Source organism: Leopardus geoffroyi, chromosome E1 (assembly GCF_018350155.1).
Source record: "Leopardus geoffroyi isolate Oge1 chromosome E1, O.geoffroyi_Oge1_pat1.0, whole genome shotgun sequence".
NCBI classification, from domain to species: domain Eukaryota; kingdom Metazoa; phylum Chordata; class Mammalia; order Carnivora; family Felidae; genus Leopardus; species Leopardus geoffroyi.
Window position 1 is genome coordinate 10,304,924 of NC_059330.1, and position 24,066 is coordinate 10,328,989.

Below are 24,066 nucleotides of genomic sequence, written 5' to 3' on the forward strand. Positions count from 1 at the left end.
TCAAAGGGAGGAAGAAGCTGATACCCTTGTCCGTGACACAGACACCTTAGCTTCTGGCGACCAAACAAAATGAGGACGGGGCACAGAGAAGCAATGCTGTCGTTTCCCCAGAGGTGCCCTAAGGTTGAAAAAGGATCACGAGAAAAGGGTTCCACGGTCAAGGAAGTTTGGGAAACGACCCCCACTAAACGCCACACAGGTTCTACAGGACTCGGATCCTTTGAGATGCTAGTGTGCTTTACAAATCCTGACACACAGGATGGGTGGTGGGATCGGTTTTTGTGTAAAACCTTATGGAATTAGTGTTCCTGGAGTACTCTTACAGAAACCCTTGGTTTAGACTGGCAAATGGGGATAGGAGGGCTTAGCTGGAAAAACCCTAAACTCCACAGGTGCTTTAAAAAATAAAAACCTGTAAGGGACAGAGAAAGCAGAGCTGGAGAAAATCTTCTTGGCTAAGAATTTCAGGGAGAAAGCAGGACTTAAAGAAAGTTGATGAATACCACCTCTGAACAGATGAAGGCAAAAAATAGATTTATCGTTGGGGCAAAATTTCCGGCCAAAGAATGGTCTCTATCGGGACATAAGAGGTTCCCCACTAGGAATCTTAAAATTCATGCCACTTTTATCAAATATGACGTATTTATTTTGCAGCAGAACATAGTAGCAGACAAGCCAGTGGTTTAGCGTAACTAGAAATCACAGGGCACAATTTAATGTGCTAAACGAAAGCTCCGTATTGAAATTTTGTCCAAGGTATTTCATGACCGATTATCCTGACATCTTAAACTAGCCTAGTGATGGACACTGCATCCTGTGATGAAGACAGTGAACTTCAGACAGCCTCCCTGGGACAGATTCATTCAAGGCAGCTGATTACACGTTCTCTAAAGTGAATTACATTCTCTCACGTGTGTGGGGGAGGGGGGGGCAGGGAGGGTGGAGGCACCGTAGCCAGGAGTCACCAATGCTTGGCAGGGAGGCTGCATTCCACAGGGCTCCTTCCCACCCTGGCTGAAGTCCCTCAGGTCTCAGCCATGCTCAGGAGATCCCCTTCCTGTGTCCTCTGTCCCCTTCTCTTCCAGCGGGACGCCGTGGCTTACACAGTCCTTCTCCAAATGTTCCACCATCAGCCCCCCTGAGGCTCTTCAAGCTCCACAGTCCAGAATATCCAAGGCCTCTGGCCCATGACAGGAAATGGCTTTCCATGTTAAGTCCAGAAGGCTGAATTTATTCAAAAAGGGATCTCTCTGAAGTTTAAACAAGTGAAATTTATTTGCATTATGCTACGGAAATAAGAAACTTAAAAGATCTGTCCTTGAAGATCCACTGACTTGAAACTTTTAAGATCCTGAGAGTGGTTTTTTTTTCCCAACATTTATTTTTGAGAGAGCATGAGTTGGGGAGGGACAGAGAGGGAGACACAGAATGTAAAGTAGGCTCCAGGCTCTGAGCTGTCAGCACAGGGCCCGACACGGGGCTCGAACTCACAAACTGTGAGATCATGACCTGTGCTGCTGCAGTCAGACGCCCAACCGACTGAGCCACCCAGGCGCCCCTGAGAATACGTGTTGCTGTCAGTAATTTTATTACAGCATAATAAAAGTGCCAGTTAGGTTTTATAAGATGCAGAATTCTACAACTCCTGCCCAGTAAGAATGACGGGTGATACTTGCATGGAAATTGGCAACTGTCTTCCCTAGAAGCCCTGGGATCTGCGGGGTGTCTTGCGTGGTGTTAGTTACAGAAGGCATCTGCGGATGGCCACAAAAGCCTCACAAACCAAATACAAGAGAGGGTGCAGAATGGACGGGAAAGGAGGAAGACCACTGGTCAGACAGCACATTTGACAGGAGGGCTGGCTCCGGAAGGTCAAGTCCTCAAGTCCCAGTGGGTGAGGGACAGGGACCTCCCCCCATCCCCAACACACAGATCCGGTGCCTCAAACCTCAGGCAGGGCTGGGAAGATCTTTCCTCACCTCTGCGGGCTACAGAGGGCTGTTGATAACCCCGGGCAGGGAGGAGCCCCCTGGAAGCTTCACAGAGTGATGGCGGAAGGCGGGGGGGAGGGGGGGGGAGTGGGGGGGTCCTGTGTCCCATGAACTGGAGTAACAAGTCACTCAACAGGTTCAGAGACTCCTTTTACATCTCCCTGGGAGTCAGCCTAGTACCTTCTCCGCCCCCACCCCGCCCCCCACCGCACGCTGAGGAACACAGCGTAAAAAGACGTTCTCTGAGTGTACCCCCACAGTGGGGGAAGGCTGGGGGGGGGTCAGATGAAACGGGAAGTTTTATTAATGGTGAGTAGCAATGACTTGCAGGCTTGATTAGGGTGCACTTGCATATTTCCTTCCTATTTTTGGCAGAATTTTAAAATGACTGGTTCGTTAACTATTTAAGAGAGGAATAATTCAGTACGGGCAACTAGGAGGTTGAACAGGATCTTTCTTCAGTAGTATCCCGCCTAGAGAGAGGAGAAAGGAAGCCAGGTTACTCTGCTGCTGGTTTAAAACCCCCACGCAACCAGCCCTGGAACACGAACTCAGTATCGGGACTCTATCAAATGCCTGCTATTTTAAGAGATGCTTGAATGTGCTGTATACAAAAGGTCCCTGTGTCCCTAAGAAGGTAAGTGCAGTCTGGGCTGATAAAAGATTAGGGCCTTCCCTGCAAAGCGACAGTAACAAGGTGGTGACGGAGGCAGTGTTGTCTGTTATCAGTGAGACGACAGCAGGGTTGACACAGGAGTGGAAAATATACTCATCTACTATCCTCCTGTTGTGCGTGGGGAGCTGAAGTCTCTACGTGAAGTCTGAAAATGGATCAACACTTTTGTTTCTAAAGTCCAAAGTAGTATTGAATAGAATCCATACCTACTGAGCCCAAAGGAGTTCTGGCAGCCGTCTCAAGAGTTTGTCATATTTCATTTTCAAGGGCCTAATGACCTCTATCCATTTTAAACCTTCTATGCTTTTCAACGTTTTAACACCCATACCTCCTGCAAGGCTTTTGGTGGCTTAAGCTTTACAGGAACTTTACTTTGTGTAGACGTGTAGACACACACACACACACACACACACACACATCTTTTAAATGTTTTCGGAACACTCCCTTCCACTCTGAGACTGACCTGTTCCCTTTAGACTAATAATCACTACTTTCAATTTCCCATTTAAAAATGTTCCAAGACCGTCATCCTCACTGTGGTAAAGAGAGTTAATGAAATCACATCCAAGCATGTAACAGAATCACGAAGTGCAGAAAAGCCGTTTCAGAAAAAAATGACTGCAGTTGCAATAAATAAAGACTCCTCAAACAAAAGCACAATTTGAGCTTAGAATCACTTACTTAAAATAAGAGGTGATTTGAGAAAGAGGACAGAGAGGCTCAGAGAGAAGCAGCGAAGAGGGAAAGAAAGGCAGATCCTGAGCGGTCTCACACTGAATCCAAAGCGGTGTGGACCACGAACACGTCAGCTCATGGTAATGGGAACTGAGCAGCGCCCTGGGAGATCGCTGTAGGCTGCCCTTGTCCTGCAGACGAGCAAGCCAAGCGAGGCCCCAAGGCGGGCTCAGAAAAGGCCTTGCTCAGAGTCAGAAATCTGTTGATCTCAGAACCAGGAATTAAAGCCACATTTTCTTGTTACCAGGTTCCATGTTTTTACACACCGCTGCCTTTCTAGATCTTATCAGAGAGAGGCTTGTCCGCCAAACCCTTTTGGGAGTTCACACGGGCTACCCGGCCTGCCCCGCCGGCCTGGCCCAGCGCGCTGCGGCAGTGGGAACCTTCCTGGGTTAGAGGGGGAGCACAGTCAGCCTCCGAATTTGCCACGGCGCTACCAAGTTCCATCCCCAGGAAGAAGGTGTGTGTCAGGCTGGGGACTGATGTCCTGGGATCAGAGATGACAGGCAGGTAAGGGCCAGAGAGCCGAGCACACCTGAGACCTCAGGACGATGCGGAGGCAGGAACAGAAAGCCTCCCAGCTGCACACAATGTTTTGATTCGCTCAGTCTGCCACCATGAATTCTAAAGCCAAACTTCTTGTTAAAACACCGAAACAACGCAGAACCAAACGGGACTCGGAGAGTTTTAGAAGATAAGCCTCAAATTATAAAACAGAGCGTTCACTGTGTCCGTGAGCTGGTCAGTGGGCACGTCCTCTGGGAGAGCTGAGTAGATGGGGAGGAGGGGGGAGGAGCTCACGTGACTCCTAGAAATGACGCATGCTTCGTCTAGACCTAGCAGGGCCACGTTACCTCCGCACGTTTTTTAAGATCCCCGCAAACCACCCCCGCCCTTTCAACGGTATGGGTAAGTTTTGATGCCCTGAGATGCTGGGCCAGGCTCCAAAATGTCTGGAGACAGAGAGGTGAAACACTGGTTCGATAACCCCTAAGCCTGTAGCTATACAGAAACCACTAGAAGAAAACATACCCCCACCTGGCCCACTTTACAGAGAGAGAAAACAAGCAGTTCCTACCTCACTCTTAACAGACAGAGCTGAGTCCTGAGTTCTGCGGCTCTCATCACTGCTTACTGGATGACAGAGTCTGAACTGCCAGAAAAATCAACAGGGCCTTTCTCCTCAGCACAGCTTGGTATTTCTGAGAAAACCCAAACGATTTCAAATGCAACTGGTATTTCCAGTTCCACCAAAGCTGTGACACTCGTTTAAGACGAGCCAACCCCCTTTTTGACCTTGAAACAAAAACACAGACGTGAACAAGCCATCTTCTATTCAGTGCTCGAATCTCGCCTCTTTTCCGAGGCTGCTGACCACGAGTGTTGCCGCTATTTTCAACGCATCTCGTCAGCTGGCTGGCCGAGGGCTCCAGGGACACGGTCGCCCTGCCCTACTCCACCTTAACTTCCAAAATCCTGGCTCTGTTCCCTCAGCCCAAGGATATGCGGACCGCCTCGGGACGCCAGCTCTCAGGAGGGCCGGGCGGTGAGCCCGCGTCTACGATAACTAATCGCCAAAGACAGAATGTATGTGGCAGAGTTAACTTTGGAGGAAACACATTCCACGCCTCGCTCGCCAGAGTTGTCCTACCACTGCTACTGGCCGCCGTGCAATTCTCTCCTTTGTCTCCATGGCCTGCTAACCCCAGGCACACTCGAGAACACGACTGACACGGACATACGGGAGGCAGAAGGATCAGAGGGCTGAACAGCTCAGAATGTGACAAGTTCTACGGGGCCTTAAACTCTTTTTTTTTTTATTATTATCTTTGAGAGAGACAGAGCACGAGCAGGGGAGGGGCAGAGACAGAGAGACAGAGTCAGAAACAGGCTCCAGGCTCTCAGCTGTCAGCACAGAGCCTGACGCGGGGCTCGAACTCACGAACTGCGAGATCGTGACCCAAGCCGAAGTCAGACACTCAACCGACTGAGCCACCCAGGCGCCCCTACGGGGCCTTACACTCTTAAACCAGAGGTCGGCACACTTCTGGAATCATTTAGGTTCTGCGAGCCACACAGCCACCTGTCCCAAGGACTCAACTCTCGCTACAACGAGTCAGTGAGGGGTTGTGGCCGTTCCCCTGGCAAGACGGGCCGGCAGGCTGCGAGTTCGCGGACCCTGTCCCAGACTCAAGGTTAATTTCTACAATCAGAGGAACTCCTGAGACAGAAGACATGCATCTGGCAGCCATGTGGGACCAGAGAGGCGGGGACTTACCTTGACAAGCACAGCCGCCACGATGCCCAGGAAAGCAAGTAACAGGAGACCGAGCTTTCCTTTGTTGAAGCGTTTCAGGAGGAAAAATTTGGCCCAATCCACCTTTGATTGGCTGTTGGGAGGGTACCTGAGCTTGTTAGCACCTTCCCTCTTTAAAGTTTTCAGTAAGCAGGGACGTTGATGCGAGAAAGTGTCAAAACTATGTTTGCCGTGGTAAGCGCCCATCCCACTGGAACCTGAAAGAGAGGAAGACAAAACAGGCTCCGCTGGAGGGGACACAAGCCACGAGAAAGCCACAAAGCTCCTGCCGCCGGGGATGCCCCCCTCTCGCTTCTCAGCGCGAGTGGCTCTTGCGGGAAATTGCTCCCAGCGCCCCCAGGACCCCCAGCAAGGTGAACCTCCCTGTCAGACAGGCCGCTTTCCGGGGCGCCTGGGTGGCTCAGCCGGTTGAGCGTCCGACTCGGTTTCGGCTCAGGTTATGATGTCGCGGTTCGTGGGATCGAGCCCGGCGTCGGGCTCTGTGCTGAGGGGACAGAGCCCACTTGGGGTTCTCTCTCTGTCCCCCTCTCTCTGTTCCGACCCCGCTCATGCTCTCTCTCTCAAAACAAAATAAACATTAACAACAAGACAAAACAGGACGCTTCCCAGGAGTCGAGCCAGGACCTGCTGCTCTCCGGCAGTGGCTCTCCCTGATACCAAAGACCACGCTGTGTTCGTTCCCGCCACAACCCCACTGTTCAAAGTCACCATTGCCCCCAGTTCCAGGCAGGGAAAGGGAGCTTGGCCGGTCGGGTAACCTGCCCAAGGTGGGGCATGCGAAGCCAGAACGCTGAGTCCAGGCCAGCTGGACTGTTCAGCACTGTGTCCTCTTTCCTTCTGTTCCATGTGGCTCTAGGTACCCACAGCTCTTATTCACCCACTAATGTCCTCAAAGATGCGACAAAGTAACAAAGGCAGGATGACAGGGTTCTGCTGCCGGGTGAGAGAGAATACGCAAGCGTAAACCTCTGCCTTCTTAAAAAGCCAGGCCCTGTGACAGTTTTCACGTCCTTATCGTGGGTGCTGGGTGGCAGCTACATGCGTATGCCACGAGGGTATAAGGCACGGGCAAACGGGGCCACGAAGCACTTTACTGGTACTTTGCAGGCTGCTGGGACGTCATTTAGGGGCAACCAAAGCTGCGGAGAACTCTGGCAATATACGTCAAACGAGATGCATTTTTAAGGAAAACTCGAAACTGTCAATATGTTAATAGTGTTTGTGCCTAGGGGGCGCCTGGGGGGCTCAGTCGGTTCAGCATCTGACTGAGTTTCAGCTCAGGTCATGATCTCTCGGTTTGTGACAACACCGTGTGACATTTTCTCACATCGGTATGCTTGTGCGTCACGAGTTTAGTAACTGCATGCTGTTCCAGCCTACGAATGCCGCCTTAGGGTCTCAGGATTCCACACTTTTTGTGTGATGATTCTGATGTATTTTTGTGCAGTTTCTCATTATTTCCTTAGGGAAGAGGTCTAAGAGTGTAACTGCTGTGTTACAAAGGCTTAGAAAGTGAAATGCTTTTTTCTCCCAATTCTAAAAGTAATACAGGTTTTAAGGGGAAAAGGGCCAAAACAAATAAAACACTACTGAATGGGCATAAACATACAGGCATAAACACTATTTTTTTTTTTAAGTTTATTTTGAGAGAGAGAGAGATCGCGCTTGTGGGGGTACGAGTGGGGGAGGGGCAGAGAGAGAGAGAGAGAGAATCCCAAGCAGGATCTGTGAGGCAAGTGCAGAGCTGGATGTGGGACTTGAACTCATGAAACTGAGATCAAGACCTGAGCTGAAACTAAGAGTCGGACGCTTAACCAACTGAGCCACCCAGACGCCCCAAAGGTTATCTCTAAATAGTGGGGTATGGAAAATCTAAATATTCTTTGGGGTCTTCTCTCTTTTCTTAAGAAGCCTATGTTCCTGGGGCTCGGGACATGATCTTGCGGTTCGTGAGTTCAAGCCCCACAAGGGGCTCCGTGCTGACAATGTGGAGCCTCCTTGGGATTCTCTCTCCCTCCCTCTCTCTCTGCCCCCTCCTCCTCTCACTCTGTCTCTCTCTCAAAAATAAATAAATAAACTTAAAAAAAATTTAAAAATTTAAAAATTAAAAAAAAAAAAAAAAAAACGAGAGAAGCCTGTATTCCTTTTGTATTTAACAGGAAGAAGGGTTTGTTCCGTTGTAAAGAAGAGAGTATGATCAATGACACTGAATGCCACCTAGTCAAGTTGGGACTGAACAGACGTCACTCGACTTGCACTCGGGAGGCATCAGTGACTCCAGGTGGAACAATGAGAGTCTTCGGTGGGAACCGGGACCCCGTGGGGCCCTGAGGAACGGGGGACTGGAGTCTGAGTGAATCTTCTAAGAACCTGGGCGGTAAAACCAGAATCACGGCAGCCCCGGTCCTCCAGGCTACCCTTCCTTTCCTTTACCACCTCCCCCTACGACATACTCAATCCATCAGGCAAATCCTGTTGCCCGACTCCCCGGATCCACTCGGCCCCTTTCCCCAACCACCCAAGTCCAAGCCACCACTCGTGCCAGCCCGGACCCCTGACCCGGCCTCTGCCCACTCGCCCCTCGTGTATGCCGGCCCTGCGCTGGGTGCTGCCGATTCCTTCGCCTCCTAGGAAGGGACACGTGGCCTGCGGTGGAAGCAGGCCACGGGAGGAGCTGGCCTCGACTGGGAACGGGTAGTCCTGCTAAAACGAGCCATTTCATTCCCAGGGACGACTTCACTTCTGCTCTTACAGAGGGACAGAACACAGCAGAGCTTTCGAGACGGTAGCTTTTGTTGTCTGCTTTTTATTACGAGAGTTCCTACGCGCTCGTTATTTGTGATTCTTCGATGACCTGTTAGAGAGGCCTACCACCTAGCTCCTGAAGGAAAGATACAGAGTTGAGCCGTCCTCTCTGGCATCAAAGAGGCAGGCGGGTCACAGCCCAAAGGGCATGTGTCCACGGAGCTTCACTGGGAACGCTTCCTGCCCGTCTTCTCTAGAACACACGACATCTCGTGCTCTTCTCAAATCACGAGACAATTTGAGGAGAGGCTAGTCCCCACACCAGAGGCTTGGGGAGCAGTGCAGGTGGGGACTGAGGACTACTTAATGCCACCCTGAGCAGACAGCAAACGGACATCAGAAACCCCAGAATGCTGCCTGCCCTTGGCATTCTGAACCTGTCATTCACGACCTCATCTTGAAAAAGACAGATGGAGGGGCGCCTGGGTGGCTCAGTCGGTTAAGCGTCCGACTTTGGCTCAGGTCATGATGTCGCCATCCAGGAGTTCGAGCCCCGCGTCGGGCTCTGTGCTGACAGCTCGGAGCCCGGAGCCTGCTTCGGATTCTGTGTCTCCCTCTCCCTCTGCCCCTCCCCCATTCACACTCTGTCTCTCTCTCTCAAAAATAAATAAAAACACTAAAAAAATTTTTTTAATTTAAATAAACGTTAAAAAAAAAAAAAAAAAGACAGGGGAACCTTATCAATTAATTTGAGACCTGACTTCCGGCCAAAAAAAAATCCCCTAAGTCTAGGGAAAGGACACTAACTCAGTAAGAACCAACATACAAGTAAGTCGACAAAAGGAGCAGAACAGTTCCAGACTGTGGTGAGTGCTAAGGATGGAAAGTGGGTGACAGGACACACAGTCACCCCTCAGCAGGGGGCCTGGCAGGGTGGCGTCCCTCGGGAGAACACCATCGAGCGGGGACCCCAGACCGCCTGGGCAGATGATTCGATTTGCAGTCTACGCCATGGAGGGCAGAGAGGAACACTCACCCACTCCTCCAAAGGGTAAAGAACTGAGCGTGAAGTGCATGATAACGTCGTTGGCCGTGACACCACCGCTGGACGTGCTGTCAATCATCCGTCTGATGAGCTGTGGAACAGAACAAAGGCTCCGGGTCAGCAGCGTCTGGGGGACCTGCACTTGCTGACTTCACGCGCTGGCACGACTACTCTGGTTTGGGACACTGTGCCAAACGTTCCATAACATGTAAACAACTTAACGGGCTGTTCAATTTAGCAAACGTGTGATCAGTATCTTAACTTCTTAGATGCATGTCTCGTCCTTCGAGGGAGGCAGCACTGAACCAGTCCTGCTCACTCCATCACTGCCCAGAGCAGGACTACCCAATGTAGCCACAAAAGTCTTCGTTTAGAAGGGACAGTCCGGGGACGCCCGGGTGGCTCAGTTGGTTAAGCAGCCGACTCTTAATTTCGGCCTGGGTCGTGATCTCCCGGTTCGTGGGTTCAGGCCCTGCGTCGGGCTCTGTGCTCACAGCGTGGAGCCTGCTTCGGATCCTGTCTCCCTCTCCCTGTCGCTCCCCTCCCTTCAAAGATAAATAAATTAAAAAAAAAAAAAAAAAAAAATGAAAAAAAAGAAAGGACCGTTCAGACTACATATCTGGTTGTTAAACATTGGTAAGATTTCCCTATGTCTGTTCTAAATCATGGCATACAATTAATAGATGCCGTTCAGTTTTTGGGAATTGCAAAGAGCTGACATTTTAGTTTTGGGAATTGCAAAGAGCTGACATTCTAGTTTTGAAGAAATGGTTGGCCTGAGACCAGAACAGGCATGATGACACCTGACTGGGAAATTTCGCCTCGCTGCCTAGGTGAAACTCACCAACAAGCGCTTGAGAGTTCTAGAATGAATGTCACAATGGCCTGTGGTCACCACAGGTGACCCCATTGTGGGAAGAGCACCTCACTGACCTGCACCCTGACCGGCAGACTTTCTGCTTCAAGGTTCCTACCCACGTTACCTACGGTCCTTTAAAACGTCATGACCGTCGTCAATAACCCATTTTGTATTGAGCCCCATGCATCTGATCTCACTTCACGAAGCTTCATCTCCGCGGCACAGCAGGCTCTAGAAGCTGCCATGAGAGGCTCTCCTGAAAACGTGTGGTCTGTGAACTCCTCAGACCTTGACCGATCCCCATTTCCCCTTTCTAGATTTCCCTCTTCTCCAGAGGGCTCGAACCTACTTGCCCACCTTGAGGCCACTGTCCCTCTGCAAGAGCCAGTCCCCTTCCGATGCAAACGAACAGGCCCCGCTGCAAAGCGGCTGCCCAGTGCCTTGCCCTGGCTACGGTATGACGCGCTCCCTGGGCTGGTATGGTTCCATCGCTCGAACAACAAAGGGATACCGCTGGAAAGACGGAAGTGTGAGGTTTTGCAACCATTTCCACGGCCGCGCCAGAGATCGTGGCGCCACATGGCCCACATCAGTGGCTGCGAATGCCATCGGGGTGAGAGACAAAGCTCTTACACAGGAAAGCCCTGTGGGTTAACGGCAGAACACGCAAGTCTTCCAATTCCAGGGGAGATGTTTGCGAGTCAAAGAACTTGTGACACAACCCTGAAGACTCTTGCTGAACCCCAGGGAGTATAGGAAAGGTTACAGCAACAACCCCAGAGCCTCATTACCCAAGATGGCAAGCTGCGACTACAGCCTCACTTGGTGGAACTCTGCTGGAAACCATCGTTGCTTTGTGGCAAAGAAAGGACACGGTCTGCGGTGGCGGCTTCTGCCAGGGAGCCGTTCTCCGCAAAGCTTACCTTCTCGTTATGAGAAAAGACGTAGAAGGCCAGAGGCTTTTCACGGTTGTTTATGAACTTTATGGCTTCATCGGCATTCCGCACAGGCACTATTGGAAGAATTGGTCCGAAAATTTCTTCCTGCATCACCTTGGTTTCGGGATCGACGTCGGTAAGGATCGTTGGTGCTGAGAAAAGAAATACGCAAAATGAAATCCTAAAGTAGAAGACAGGAATGCCGAACTCTCATCCTCCGTTTGTTTCGCTGGGTCACCTATATCCGTCCCCTTCCCACTCCTGCCCAAGTATTAGCTATTGAGAAAAGAGTCCCGAGGACGCATGTGGATGAACCGTGCATGTGTCTCCGAGCGTGTGCATCAGGGGATCCCCATGCAAACCGAGAGAAAGATCCACACACCTGAGTATATTCATACTTAACCCTGTTCATAGCCATATTCCTATGTACCAGGAGGTTATGTTTCCACCTTTCTGTGGACAGGTCTTTTTGGGAGTGTAGACAGCCCCTCTGTGGATCAAATCAACACCACTTCTTAATTCAAGTGCTTCACACATATGATCTCGTTGACCTTATTTCAACTCCGTTAGAGAGGTTAGGAGAATGTATTTAAAATGGCCAAGGCTCCCTTAGTTCAGTGTTCTATCCGCTGTGGGGAAGGGACGCAAGGAGGGAGGGCAACATGGATGCTGACGAAGCTTTGCAGAGTGTCCGGGCGTCCGCACCAGGTCAGTCCCCAACGAGCAGTGCTCCAAAAGACGCTGTAAACAAGCTGGGTCACCAATGAAAAGGGAAGACACTCGACAATGACAGGCTTGCTCTCTTCACTTCCCCCTAATTTCCTGCCAGGATACCCTGGTGATGCGGCAGAAGATGGCTGTTGCCAGCACCTTCCAGGGGGACCTATGCGGCTACCCCAAACCCACTGCCCGCCGCTGCCCGGGCTCAGAGAACCGTTTCGGTTTGGGTGGCTATACTCTCCACATAGCCATGTGCTCAGGAAAGGTGACCCTGACGTCAGGTCAGGGGGAGGTTCCTAACTGGTTGAGCGAATCACAATAGACCTTTCCTCCTGCCACTGATTGGCCTGGGAGTGGGCAAAAGCCAAGGCTGATGGGAGAACAGAAAAATGAAAGAATTGGGGGTTTTGAGGCCATTACTGAGCCACCAAATGAACAGGCCAGAAGCGCCTTGGGATGGCTCATGACCAGAGAATGTATTTTTCCTTATTAAGTCCTTTAAGGTTTTAGGGTTTTCTGGTAACGTGCAGCATCCGACCTGCTAAGAAGGGGTAAGTAAAGCTATTTGGGGCAGCTTTTTTTTTTTTTTTTTTTGCCAAGTAAGTGTCTCTGTAATCCCCATCATCTTATGTTATTTTAGAGCAACATGTTTAAAATTCAATAGCAATGGGGTGCCTGGGTGGCTCGGTCGGTTAAGCGTCCGACTTCAGCTCAGGTCACGATCTCGCAGTTCTTGAGTTCGAGTCCTGCATCGGGCTCTGCGCTGACAGCTCAGAGACGGGAGCCTGCTTCGGATTCTGTGTCTCTCTCTGTCTCTGCCCCTCCCCCACTTGTGCTCTGAATTTCTCAAAAATAAACATTAAAAATCAATTAAAAATAAAAGTCAACAACAAGACATATTCATGGCAAAGAATAAAAGAACACAAAAACAGAGTATGCAAGTAATAAGGTCCAGCACAACAGATCAACACATTATTTCTGCACTTGATCTTAGCCAAAAGGCTGAGAAAGCGATTCAACACATTATTTCTGGAAGAGAACCGCGACTGGTTACTTGTAAAATTGCAGTTAAGTGATTTCCTTCTTTGTGCTGTTGTTTTCCCAGCCAGAATCCAGAAATAATCACACGGAGTTCTATTTTGCTTCTCAGGGTTGTTAGGTTACAGGTTGTAGGAGGAAAACAAACCACCAAAAAAACAGATGAAACGTGTACAGGCAAAAAGCCAGTGCATACCAGGTGGTGTTATTTACAGAGACGTAAAACCCTCTTGAAATGGGTTAGGAAGCAGTATACCAGACCACAGTCTATAATCTTTGATTAAACGTTATGTATCCAAGGGCTTATTTAGTATGGGTAAAGAGCGTCAATAAAAACCATCAAACTGCACGTCCCCACAGCAAAAGGTGAATTTCCATTACCTATGTAGCGTGTGGCCTCGTCGGTCTCGCCACCAAAGGCTATCTTTTGTCCTTCAAGCAAACTCTGTATCCTCTTAAAATGGCGAAGATTGATGATCCTTTCATAATCAGGGGATTCTTTTATATTTTCTCCATAAAATTCCTATTGAAAACAACAGCATTTAATTGCCACAAAAGACCCCTGTGTTAATTTCCTTAATAACTATAAAACCCGCTCATGCCCCCAAAACTGATCTGGGGGGCCTGATCTGATATCCTCACCCTCCTCCCTCAAGTAATAGTGTCTAAGCTTTCTGGCAGGTCAAGGACACGTGCACAGACCTAGGACTCTCCATAGTTTTGGGGCTTCATGGTGATCCCTCGCAGACCCCCGGGGGGCTGTCCCGGGGGATGAATGTGGGTGTAGGGGGAGGTCTGGCTCTGAGTCAGGGCCACCCATTCGTTTACAATGCGACTGTGGCCACCCTCCTCCTGCTTATTGTAACAGAAACCCGTGGCCTGCTGCAAAGCCTAAACTATTTGCTATTTAGCCCCTTACGGAAAAAAGTTTGCTGAACTTTCTGCTACTGCACTATTTTATATCTTCTCTGGACTGGTACTGCCAGCAGTCACAGGTGCCAGGAAAACGAAATCATATGATCGGCACCAATTACGTAAAACAAACACAAAATTACTGAATTGCCACATCACTTCGAGGCTTTGTGAACGCTCTCGATGTGCTCTCCAATCACAACAAGCGTTCACCCACCCTCCAACCAAATGCCCTCAAGGCTGGGTGACAGCCTGCTGGTGCGAGTTCCTGTGCCCCAACTCCGGAGCCACCAATGATGGTGTCAATGCTGGCTGTACCTGAGGGTCACGTCGAGACCCCAGACCAACTGAGTCACAGCCTTTGCAAGGTGAGGAGCAGAAACTTTTCGTTAATTAAATGGCTCCCTGGTGAACCTCAGTTACGAACCGCTTAAGAATACAAAGCCCGCAAGGCAGGCAGAGGGGAGATCTTTCTTATGCCTCTGAAACCGAGTTCATTTCCAACCTCAGCTAAGCACGTCTTCAATCTCCAAGGGCTTTCTGTGCCATAGGTATCCTGAACCCCACACTGCCGCCCCACATTCCATGTTCTCCTTGTCTGGCCCCATCTCCAGTCCTAGCTCTCACATCCAATTCCCCCATCAACACCTTCCACCCCTCGTGTCTGGATCACCATTCTTCTTCTAAACTTCCTGGCATATACGCTTTCCATTGTCTGATCGTGTGTGTTACCCTTCAGTGTTCCTGATCCTTCCTTCCAGTGCTCAGTTAGCATCTGTTGAGTGAACAATGACTGTGCCAATAATTTCTTCCACTCAGGAGGTTTAACGACCCCTTCCGACGGGTGAGCTCAGTCACCCCAAGCCTTGCTTCCAATCCAAATCCTACATTTCTTTGATGCTTAGCTCAGGTCACTACCATGCAGCATTCCCTGATTCCCTCTACAGAGAGCTTGAGTTTCAACACCCCGAAAGACTGATAACCAAGTCAAGAGTATTCTGCCAACAGGTACTGGATAAACTATCCCCTCTAAACTACTGGTCTTCCTACGCCCCCTCACACACAAGAACGGATAACCTTAATCAGCAACGGCCAATATGCCGAAGGACCTCTGGGTGCACTTCAAAGAACTGGCAACATTCTCTCAAAACCACGAAACACAGTTATTTACTCTTTTTTTCAAAGCATGTGCCACTGCTAACCCGTGGTTTCGTCAACAAAACTAGGCAGTTGATGTGGGTTAAATGCCAACTTAACCTGGCTACTAGCAGACCCTTCTGTGAAAGGTGCACGGGGCGTTTTTAATAAGCCCACAAATGAATGCAGCCACATGTGCTACTGGAATTTTCCTGGGGGGAGGGGAAACAGGGGTGCTGCCTGCAAAGAGCTGATTTGACTCCATTATCTTAACAAAACCAATGAGATCAGATGTGTTAAAACACAAACCTTCACGGTTTCCTTAATCTTCTGCACAATTTGATTCTGGAGGGATGGTTCGCAGAGAACGTAGTCAGGAGCAATGCAGGTCTGACCACAATTCATGTACTTCCCCCATGCTATGCGCCTGGGGGGAGGTGGGGAAACCAGAACATCCATAAAATCCAGCCTACTATTCATTTGACACACTTTTGTATTGTTTATTTTACAACTAGCATGCACTCACAGATTTACTTAATACTCTTTATAAAGAATCAAAATGCTGGGGCGCCTGGGTGGCTCAGTCAGTTGAGCATCTGACTTTGGCTCAGGTCATGATCTTGTGGTGGGTGAGTTCAAGCCCCGCATCGGGCTCTGTGCTGACAGCTCAGAGCCTGGAGCCTGCTTCGGATTCTGTGTCTCCCTCTCTCTCTCTGCCCCTCCCCTGCTCTCACTCTGTCTCTCTCTCAATAATAAATTAACATTAAAAAAAAATTTAGAGAATGAAAATGTTGTAAAACTCATCTCTAAATCAGTTGGTTGGAACTTAGAATGCATTTTCCAACTGACACAGAACATTCTACGGAGGAAGGGAATTCTCGTGCCAGCTCGTGGGAAACAGCACTTTACGAGCAGTGACGCCACGGCCTGCTTCCAGAAAAGCAAGCCCCCCCACACCCTCCTTTTCTCCCACTTCAGCCAAGGGGACATCAGGGATGACAGGAGTTCCACACAGACTCCACTTCTGGTTGTGGCTCTAAATGCTGTGGCAAGATGTTCAGGTACAAGCAGGACAACAGCCAGCCTCCAAGACACCCGCATCTCTGTGGAGCCCCCTCCCCACTTTGGAAAGCTGTGCCCAGACATGGATCAAAACCTTCACTGGGGGCCTCATGTTCTGGCAAGGAGACTTCTATTTACAAAGCCAACCTGGGCGCGGCCTGACTGCCTACAAACCGTCCTTGCCCATCTCTGAAGGGGAGAAAAGAGCCACACCACCCCAAACACGCAGTCTGTTGTAGGTCTGGGTGCTTCCTGGTAGATGAACCTGATTTAGCAGAGAGAATCTGCAACCTTTTGTTTTCTGGTTCCCAGCTTGGCAAGATGGTATTCCTTTTTTCTCTATTTGAAAGAGAGAGAGAGAGAGAGAGAACGCGTCCAAGTGGGAGAGAAGGCAGAGAAAGAGGGGGAGAAAGAATCCCAAGCAGGGCTCTATGCTGTCAGCGCAGAGCCCTGCATGGGGCTCGATCCCACGACCGTGAGACCGTGACCTGAGGCAAACTCCAGAGTTAAACGCTTAACCGACTGAGCCACCCAGGCGCCCCTGCAAGATGTTACTCTCAGTTAAAACAGGAGCCTGAGTAATCCTGAGTTTGTCAACAAAGGGACTTGTTAAAGAGGTCAACGACGTTTCTTTTGGGAATTTAAGGATTTTATTAGGTACACACGAGACTTCATCTACTTCCTGGATCATCTGCCAGCAAAACAGTTAAATCTCCTGCCACAGCCAGACAAAACTTTTTTCTTAACTCCTAAGGACAACCACGCGACGTCCAGAAACGCTGCTCTTCTGGCAGTGGCACCAGAGTCAGCTTGGGAACAAGTCCCAGTGCCCTTGAGGACGTCAACCACCGTAGGCTCATGATGTCTCTCAGAGCTGGGGGGCCCAGGGTCTCAGTGCCAAGAGGATCCATCAACCCGTCAGGTTGTCGGGAACCCCCCGGGGAACCAGACGGCCTCACCTGCAGGCGACATCCAGGTCACAGTCTCTGTCCACGTAACACGGACTCTTCCCTCCTAGTTCGAGAGTCACAGGGGTCAGATGCTTGGCGGCGGCCTCCATGACGATTTTTCCCACCGCCGTGCTTCCCGTATAGAGAATGTGGTCAAATCGCTGCTTCAGCAGCTCTGTGGTTTCCTCCACGCCACCATTGATAACGACATACAGGTCCTTCAAGAAGGAGAAACGCAAGCACTTGTGTGGGTACGTTAACCCTATCCTCGGACGAGCAATTTCTTCAGCATAAACCTGTCGCCTGCGGAGACCGCCCCCTGTGAGGACAGACGAGGGAACGGACAGAGGACAAGTGGAGAACACAGTCCGATGGCATCTGAGAACCATCAACCTGCGGTGGAACTGACCAGAGAGTCCACTGTTTTCCACCTGAGCTCAGCACGGTAGACGCCAAAGAGAGCAGTTGGATCCAAACAGTTGGATTCGACCAGGGAAATGCATGAGATGCGGGCTGTGCAAATTCAAGATTTTGGTGAAGAGTCTGCCGTCAGAGACCGCAGGACAGGTCCCGGCTGAATGTCTTCACCTGAACGTTCTCGCCCGACCAACAGTGCAGGGCTTAGCCCGTGGCAGGAACCAAGTAAAGGTCTGCTGAATGAGGGGCGTGCGAAGCAGCGGCGGGTGAGAGCACTCGCTTTTGAAGTCAGATCTGGACCGAACCTGGGCTCCGTCACTCACTAGCTCGTGTGACCCTGGGCAACCTGCTGAACATCTCTGAGCCTCAGTTTCCTCACTTATTACCGGGGAGAAGTCCCACAGCTTTGGACCGAGCCCTTACGTGCACTGTGCTGTTATTAAGAGCTATTGTGAGGGGCGCCTGGGTGGCGCAGTCGGTTAAGCGTCCGACTTCAGCCAGGTCACGATCTCGAGGTCCGTGAGTTCGAGCCCCGCGTCAGGCTCTGGGCTGATGGCTCAGAGCCTGGAGCCTGTTTCCGAGTCTGTGTCTCCCTCTCTCTCTGCCCCTCCCCCGTTCATGCTCTGTCTCTCTCTGTCCCAAAAATAAAATAAACGTTGAAAAAAAAAAAATATATTAAAAAAAAAAAAAAGAGCTATTGTGAAAGAGAGTATCTGACATAACAGCAGCTGGGGGAGAAATGACAGAGAACGGATGGCAAGGAAGGAATGCAGACGCACATACTCAAAAGATTCTGAGATACGGCCCTAAAACGAAAGGTGGCTTGTGGGGGCGCCTGGGGGGCTCAGTTGGTTAAGCGTCTGACTCTTGATTTCAGCTCAGGTCACGATCTCACGGTTTGTGAGTTTGAGCCCTGCATCAGGCTCTGCAGTGGCAGCACACAGCCTGCTTGGGATTCTCTCTCTCCCTCTCTCTCTCTGCCCCTCCCCCTGCCTGGGCTGGCTTACTCTCAAAACAAGTAATTCTTTTCTTCTTTTAAAGGTGGTGGGGCGCCTGGGTGGCTCAGTCGGTTAAGCGTCCGACTCCAGCTCAGGTCGTGATCTCACAGCCCTGGAGTTTGAGCCCCGAGTCAGGTTCTAAGCCTGCTTCGGATTCTGTGTCTCCCTCTCTCTCTCTCTGCCCCTCCCCTGCTGGTGCTCTGTCCCTGTCTCTCAAAAATGAATAAACATTTTTTAAAAAATGTTTTTCTTAAATAAATAAATAAATAAATAATTTTTAACAAAAAAAATTTTTTTAATGTTTAGATGTATTTATTTTGAGAGAGGGAGAGGGGGAGAGAGAGAATCCCAAGCAGCCTCCACACCCAGCACAGAGCTTGGTGCAGAGCTCGAACCCACGAACCTCGAAATCGACCTGAGCAGAAATCAAGAGTCAAAGGCTTAACAGACTGAGCCACCCAGGTGGCCCTGCAGCTCTGACATTTTGAAGCTGCCTTTCCGTGAAAGCTGGACGAGGGCTCCTCTCCATAGTGATTCCACGTCGACAGGCATCCATGACACGTGCCAGCAGGAAGATCCGATGTGCAACCCCCCCCACCCCCCCCACCGCCTCTGTGAGCAGACACACTGAAGGTGGGTCAAGACAACGTTACCTGGTCTAAATACTGTGGCAGGAGTTTGGCCAAGACCGTGGCTGTTTTTTCACATAGTTCAGAAGGCTTGATAATGACAGCATTTCCTAAACAAGGCGAAAAAAAGCAGGACAGTGCCATTTAATACCCGAGTAACCTTAATACCTATGAAAACGGTGCCCGTGGGAGGCGGGGAGTGGGATCCAGGCTAGGTGCTGAGTTGGCCTCCAAATCTGCTGTTCCTCAGTGAGTATCTGTCTGACTTCCTCAGATGCAAACTCCTTGGTTCTCATTCCCTTCACGTCACTGACGACGGGCTCCACCATCCTCCCTGACTGCTCCAGCTCTTCTCTCGGTTTCCTCCCCCTCTCACGACTAGACTTTCCTGTTTGCCTTGGAATTATTGGGCAAACAGGCCTCATCAATTAAAGCTGTCACTCCGGATCCAGCTGAAGTGAGAAAGCAACCTCTTGGCATCCGCTGTATACTCAAGCCAGCAATACTTCCGGGGCCCATAACTGAATGAGGAAACTGATCAGACTGAATCCGATGGTTCATCTGAGGCCACGGCCGGCAACTGAAACCATTGGAATATGGATGGCTAACTCCAAACTCATGGGCCCGTCAACTCACGACTTTAGAACCTCACAGGTTCACTTTCCGGGTATTAAGAAACAAAACAAAACGAGACAAAAAACAGTCACCATGCAAATCTCTGGAGCCCATTTAAAAAATAATAACAAAAGGGTGCCTGGCTGGCTCAGTCGATAGAGTGTGCGACTCTTGATCTTGGGGTTGTTGAGCCTAAGCCCCAAGTTGGGTGTAGAGATTACTTAAAAAAAAAAAAATTCCTTCAGGGCACCTGGGTGGCTCAGTCAGTTAAGCGTCGACTTTGGCTCAGGTCATGATCTCATGGTTCGTGAGTTCAAACCCCACATCAGGCTCTGTGCTGACAGTTCAGAGCCTGGAGCCTGTTTCGGATTCTGTCTCCCTCTCTCTGCCCCGCCACCTCTCGCACTCTGTGTCTGTCTCTCTCTCTCAAAAGTAAATAAACATTTAAAAAAAAAAATTATTTTTTAAGTCTTAAAAATAATAAAATCCTTTGTACAATATGGCTCATCTCAGCCGAGAGAGACCCAATAATACCCAATCCCAAACAGCCCAGGGCTCGTTCCACCTCACGGGACCTGCCTGCTCTCCCACCTTGAGAGTTGTAATTTCACTTTAAGGAACTGTTTGGGGGGGCGCCTGGGTGGTTCAGTCGGTTAAGCGGCCAACTTCGGCTCAGGTCATGATCTCGCGGTCCGTGAGTTTGAGCCCCACGTCGGGCTCTGTGCTGACAGCTCAGAGCCTGGAGCCTGTTTCGGATTCTGTGTCTCCCTCTCTCTGACCCTCCCCCATTCATGCTCTGTCTCTCTCTGTCTCAAAAATAAATAAACGCTAAAAAAAAAAATTTAAAAAAAAAACTGTTTGGAACTTGCTAAGAAATCTATTTTCTAATTCTCGGTTCACTGCTTGTGTAAACAAAGGCAAACCACCAAAGCAAACATGTGTATTCCATTGGACACTATCCTTAATTTACAACCCACATGAGAGGATGAGCCCGTCCCCAAGGTCATGAAGAGAGAAACTGACGCCAGACCTGCCGCAATGGCTCCTATCAGAGGCTGAATGGTGAGAACGAAAGGGTAGTTCCAGGCTCCGATAATCAGTACGACTCCCAGGGGCTCGGAGTGAATGTAGGCCTCATCCAGCATGGTGAACAGATTCTTCTTAGCTGGCTTAGCAGCGACCCATTCAGGAAGATTCTCCAGCACGAGATCAAGTTCGCCAAGAACGGTAATGACCTCCTGACTGTATGCATTGAGTTCACTCTGTTATAAGAGGATCACAGTTAATCTTGCCCGAGCACGACACACCCGGCCGTGAAGAGCTAGGCCAGATACACCTGCTGTGACAAACGGCATTATCAGACTAGCTGGTTTGCCACTCAGATCCCTTTCGTAACCTTCAGGGTCTGAGGATTTGCTAACTCCCTCACGAATATATTCAATCCCTCTAAATCCTGCTTTACTGATCCAAGCCTTTTAAAGTCAGGATTAAACACTGTCTCATTCAGAAACATTTCCATGATCAATATTAGCCTGCCTTGATCAACCTTCATAAACCAATTATGCTTCTGATGTATATCTTGGTATTACACCCTTAGACACTGATTTATAACCGTACTCACATTGTATTTGCGTTTGTTCTGTCTACCAAACTGAAATCCCTCAAGAGCAAGGAACTTCTGTATATGTCTTCAGTAGTCCTACATATATACACACGCAACTCATGCTTACAGAAAGACTGATTGATCCTTTTTGAAATCTTAATTACGTCACCTTGTTTATTTGCTATCACAGCCTCCTCTCTCTGTCAAAAGTCCTAGAAAGGAAATTTTATATAGTTACTGTTGTTAACTGCTACTCCTGATGATACTACCCCTCAAAATAATCTTTGGGGGGAAAGATCTTTGGGGGAAGTGAGAGAGACCCACAGAGCCAGAGCATGGTCTGGCTGCCCCTAGAATTCGTTCACACGTAAAAACAAAATGAAAACAGTATTAGAAAACATAGACTGATATATCTGCACCCTAAAGGCTACTCCAAACCTTGCACCTCAAAGAGTGGTTCCGGGTCTTCTCGTGGAAGATGGCAGAGGAGGATCCTGAGGTCTAACTCCTCCCATGGACACTCCCTGGCTACAAGTGCATATACAGTAACTGTCTGAGAATGACCTAAGGACCCACAGGACACGTCGTCCACAGCTAAAGTCCTAAAGAAAAAAGCAACACGGAGAGGGGTAGGAGGGGCAGAGATGCGGTCCAGACGGAACCCACACCCTGGCACAGGGCCCCACAAACAGCAAGGATATCACAGGCATGAAGATCCTCCCTGAAAAGGGAGGGCTTCAAGCTGCACATCAGGTGTCCTCGCCCTGGGAACCTGCACCAGCAAGAGGGGCCTCTATACCTCGGGCTTTAAAGATCAGCGGGACTTAACTGGGATGGGGTTAGTTAAGAACCGCAGGGCTACAGGAGACTCAGCTCTTATACTGCCGGCATGCAAACTCACTCCCTCCGAGACCCAGCACAGAGGTAGCAGTCTGGAAAGCGCCTGGGCCACACATGACAGAGATTTATGAACTAATCTTAGGGTGTGTATGCTATTAAAAACAGAAATACCACAAAATCCAGGAATTCCACTTCTGGGTATTTAGCCGAAGAAAATGAAAACACGAACTCAAAAAGATCCGCGCATCCCTGTGTTCACAGCATTAGTTACAACAGCCACATCATGAAAGTGACCTAAGTGTCTGATAGATGAATGGATAAAGGAAATGTGGCATATACACACACACATATGTATTTATTATGGAGTGCTACTCAGCCATAAAAAAAAAAAAAAAAAAAAACACATGAAATCTTGCCATTTGTGACAATATGGATGGACCTAGAGAATATTATGCTAAATGAAATAAGCTGTACTGTGCACCTGTGTTGTACCCCAAACTATTGTACGCCAACTAAACTGCAATTAAAAAACCGTAAAATTTTAAAAAAGGGTAGTTCCCAAACAGGAAGCATGGTATCACCTGGGAGCTTGTTAGACTCTCAGGTGCCCTCCAAGACCTGCTGAACCATAACTTACATCTTAACAAGATCCCCAAGTGACTCATCAAGACACTGGAGTTTGAGGAACACTGGCCTAACACAAAGTCAAGGAGGAAAATTTCAGTGCAACAACGACAGCCAAAAAACCTCTGTCTACGAAAGAAATCGTAAAAAGACAAAAACAAGTAGACCCGAGGAAAAACAAACAATGTACTAAGCTGACAAATGACCAAAATCCACACTATACAAAAGATTCGTACAAACAATAAAGCAAAGAACCATAAATGCAACAGAAAAACAGGCAAAAATATAAAAGGCAATTCACAAAAGAGCAACAGAGGCCAGAAGACACATGTGTCTTTATTTCTCTGTATCTGCAAGGTAAGAAGATCGGGAAAGTCCATGGAAATTTGCCTTATCACCACTGCTGGAGACAATACTCCCACAGTGCTTGCATAATCAAAAATAAATTAAAAAAAAAAAAAAAAAAAGGGCAGCAAAAGCTCGGGTGGAATGCGGTTCCCCAGAGGTAGGCAGTTGTCCTGGCTCCGCCCGCGGGGCGCGTACCTTGCACAGGTCGGCGGCGATGGCCTCCAGGATGTCCTTCTCGCGCTCCTGCACCATCCTGCGCAGGGCCTCAAGCTGCTGCAGCCGGAACCTCAGGGGGCGCGACCGGCCGGACGCGAACGCGTCGCGAACCCGCTGGATCTTGCTGTCCATGGCCTTGTCCTAAGGGGAAAGAGGAGGTCGGGCAGCGCCGCGGGGGCGTGGCGGGCCGGAGGGATGCAGCGGCGGGCGGGCGCCGTCCCCCTCCCCGCCCACCCGGCGACCCTCTGCGACGGCCCGGAGCCCTACCTCGCTCACCCGCCCGCCGGCTCGCTCGCTCCGCCGCGTTCTCTGCACCCGCCGCGTCCCACTGCCCAACAGCGGCCGGGCGGGGCTGGGCTGGACCCGCCGCCGCGCGCCGATTGGCCGACGCGCCCCACGTGACCTCGGCGGGCCGGACGCCGCTCCGGGGATCTAGCCCGGGGGTGGGGGCTGCGGCCGCCGGGGGCCGGAGGAGGGGCGGGGCGTCGGGGTGCGCGTGCTGGCGAGGTGGCTTCAGAGAGGGGACGGGGAGTGGCCGGGAAGTGGGCCGAGACGCGGAGGGCGAGGGGCTGGGCACCCGAGAGAGCCCGGCGCGGGGCAGGAAGCTCCCAGACAGCCGGCGGAACGCGGCCCAGGGGCCCCGGCGCTTTC

General features: G+C 50.1%; 1 protein-coding gene and 1 long non-coding RNA gene across 6 annotated transcripts in view; both read right to left on the reverse strand.

Moving 5' to 3' along the window:
• LOC123603086 overlaps positions 1-514 on the reverse strand; it is a 43,351-nt gene extending 42,837 nt beyond the window's left edge. The window contains exon 1 of the long non-coding RNA XR_006714734.1: positions 504-514. This is a non-coding gene — a long non-coding RNA (uncharacterized LOC123603086). The remainder of the gene's footprint in view (positions 1-503) is intronic.
• A 114-nt stretch (positions 515-628) lies between these two features.
• Positions 629-23,795, reverse strand: ALDH3A2 (aldehyde dehydrogenase 3 family member A2). Of its 5 annotated transcripts, none has more exons than XM_045487538.1 (12): positions 23,683-23,795; positions 23,395-23,556; positions 20,815-21,046; positions 19,194-19,279; positions 17,135-17,343; positions 15,423-15,540; positions 13,446-13,587; positions 11,292-11,458; positions 9,501-9,600; positions 5,681-5,916; positions 4,481-4,555; positions 629-2,464 (listed from the first exon to the last, which is right to left on the reverse strand). In XM_045487538.1, the coding sequence occupies exons 2-12, from the start codon at positions 23,545-23,547 to the stop codon at positions 2,450-2,452; spliced, it is 1,533 nt and encodes a 510-aa protein (XP_045343494.1). In that variant the 5' UTR covers positions 23,548-23,556; positions 23,683-23,795; the 3' UTR covers positions 629-2,449. The 5 variants fall into 5 exon arrangements, with proteins under 5 accessions (XP_045343494.1, XP_045343496.1, XP_045343495.1 ...); XM_045487540.1 differs by having other exon boundaries at positions 4,481-4,604; XM_045487539.1 differs by having other exon boundaries at positions 23,692-23,772.
• Between the last annotated feature and the right edge of the window lie 271 nt (positions 23,796-24,066).

Excerpts from the sequence above, each read along its gene's own strand:
- ALDH3A2 (XM_045487538.1), bottom strand. The coding sequence starts at position 23,547 with ATGGACAGCAAGATCCAGCGGGTTCGCGACGCGTTCGCGTCCGGCCGG. Across the intron at positions 17,344-19,193 it reads TGCCACAGTATTTAGACCAG|GACCTGTATGTCGTTATCAA; the intron begins GTAACGTTGTCT and ends TCCTTCTTGAAG. Across the intron at positions 11,459-13,445 it reads CGAGGCCACACGCTACATAG|CACCAACGATCCTTACCGAC; the intron begins GTAATGGAAATT and ends TTCTTTTCTCAG.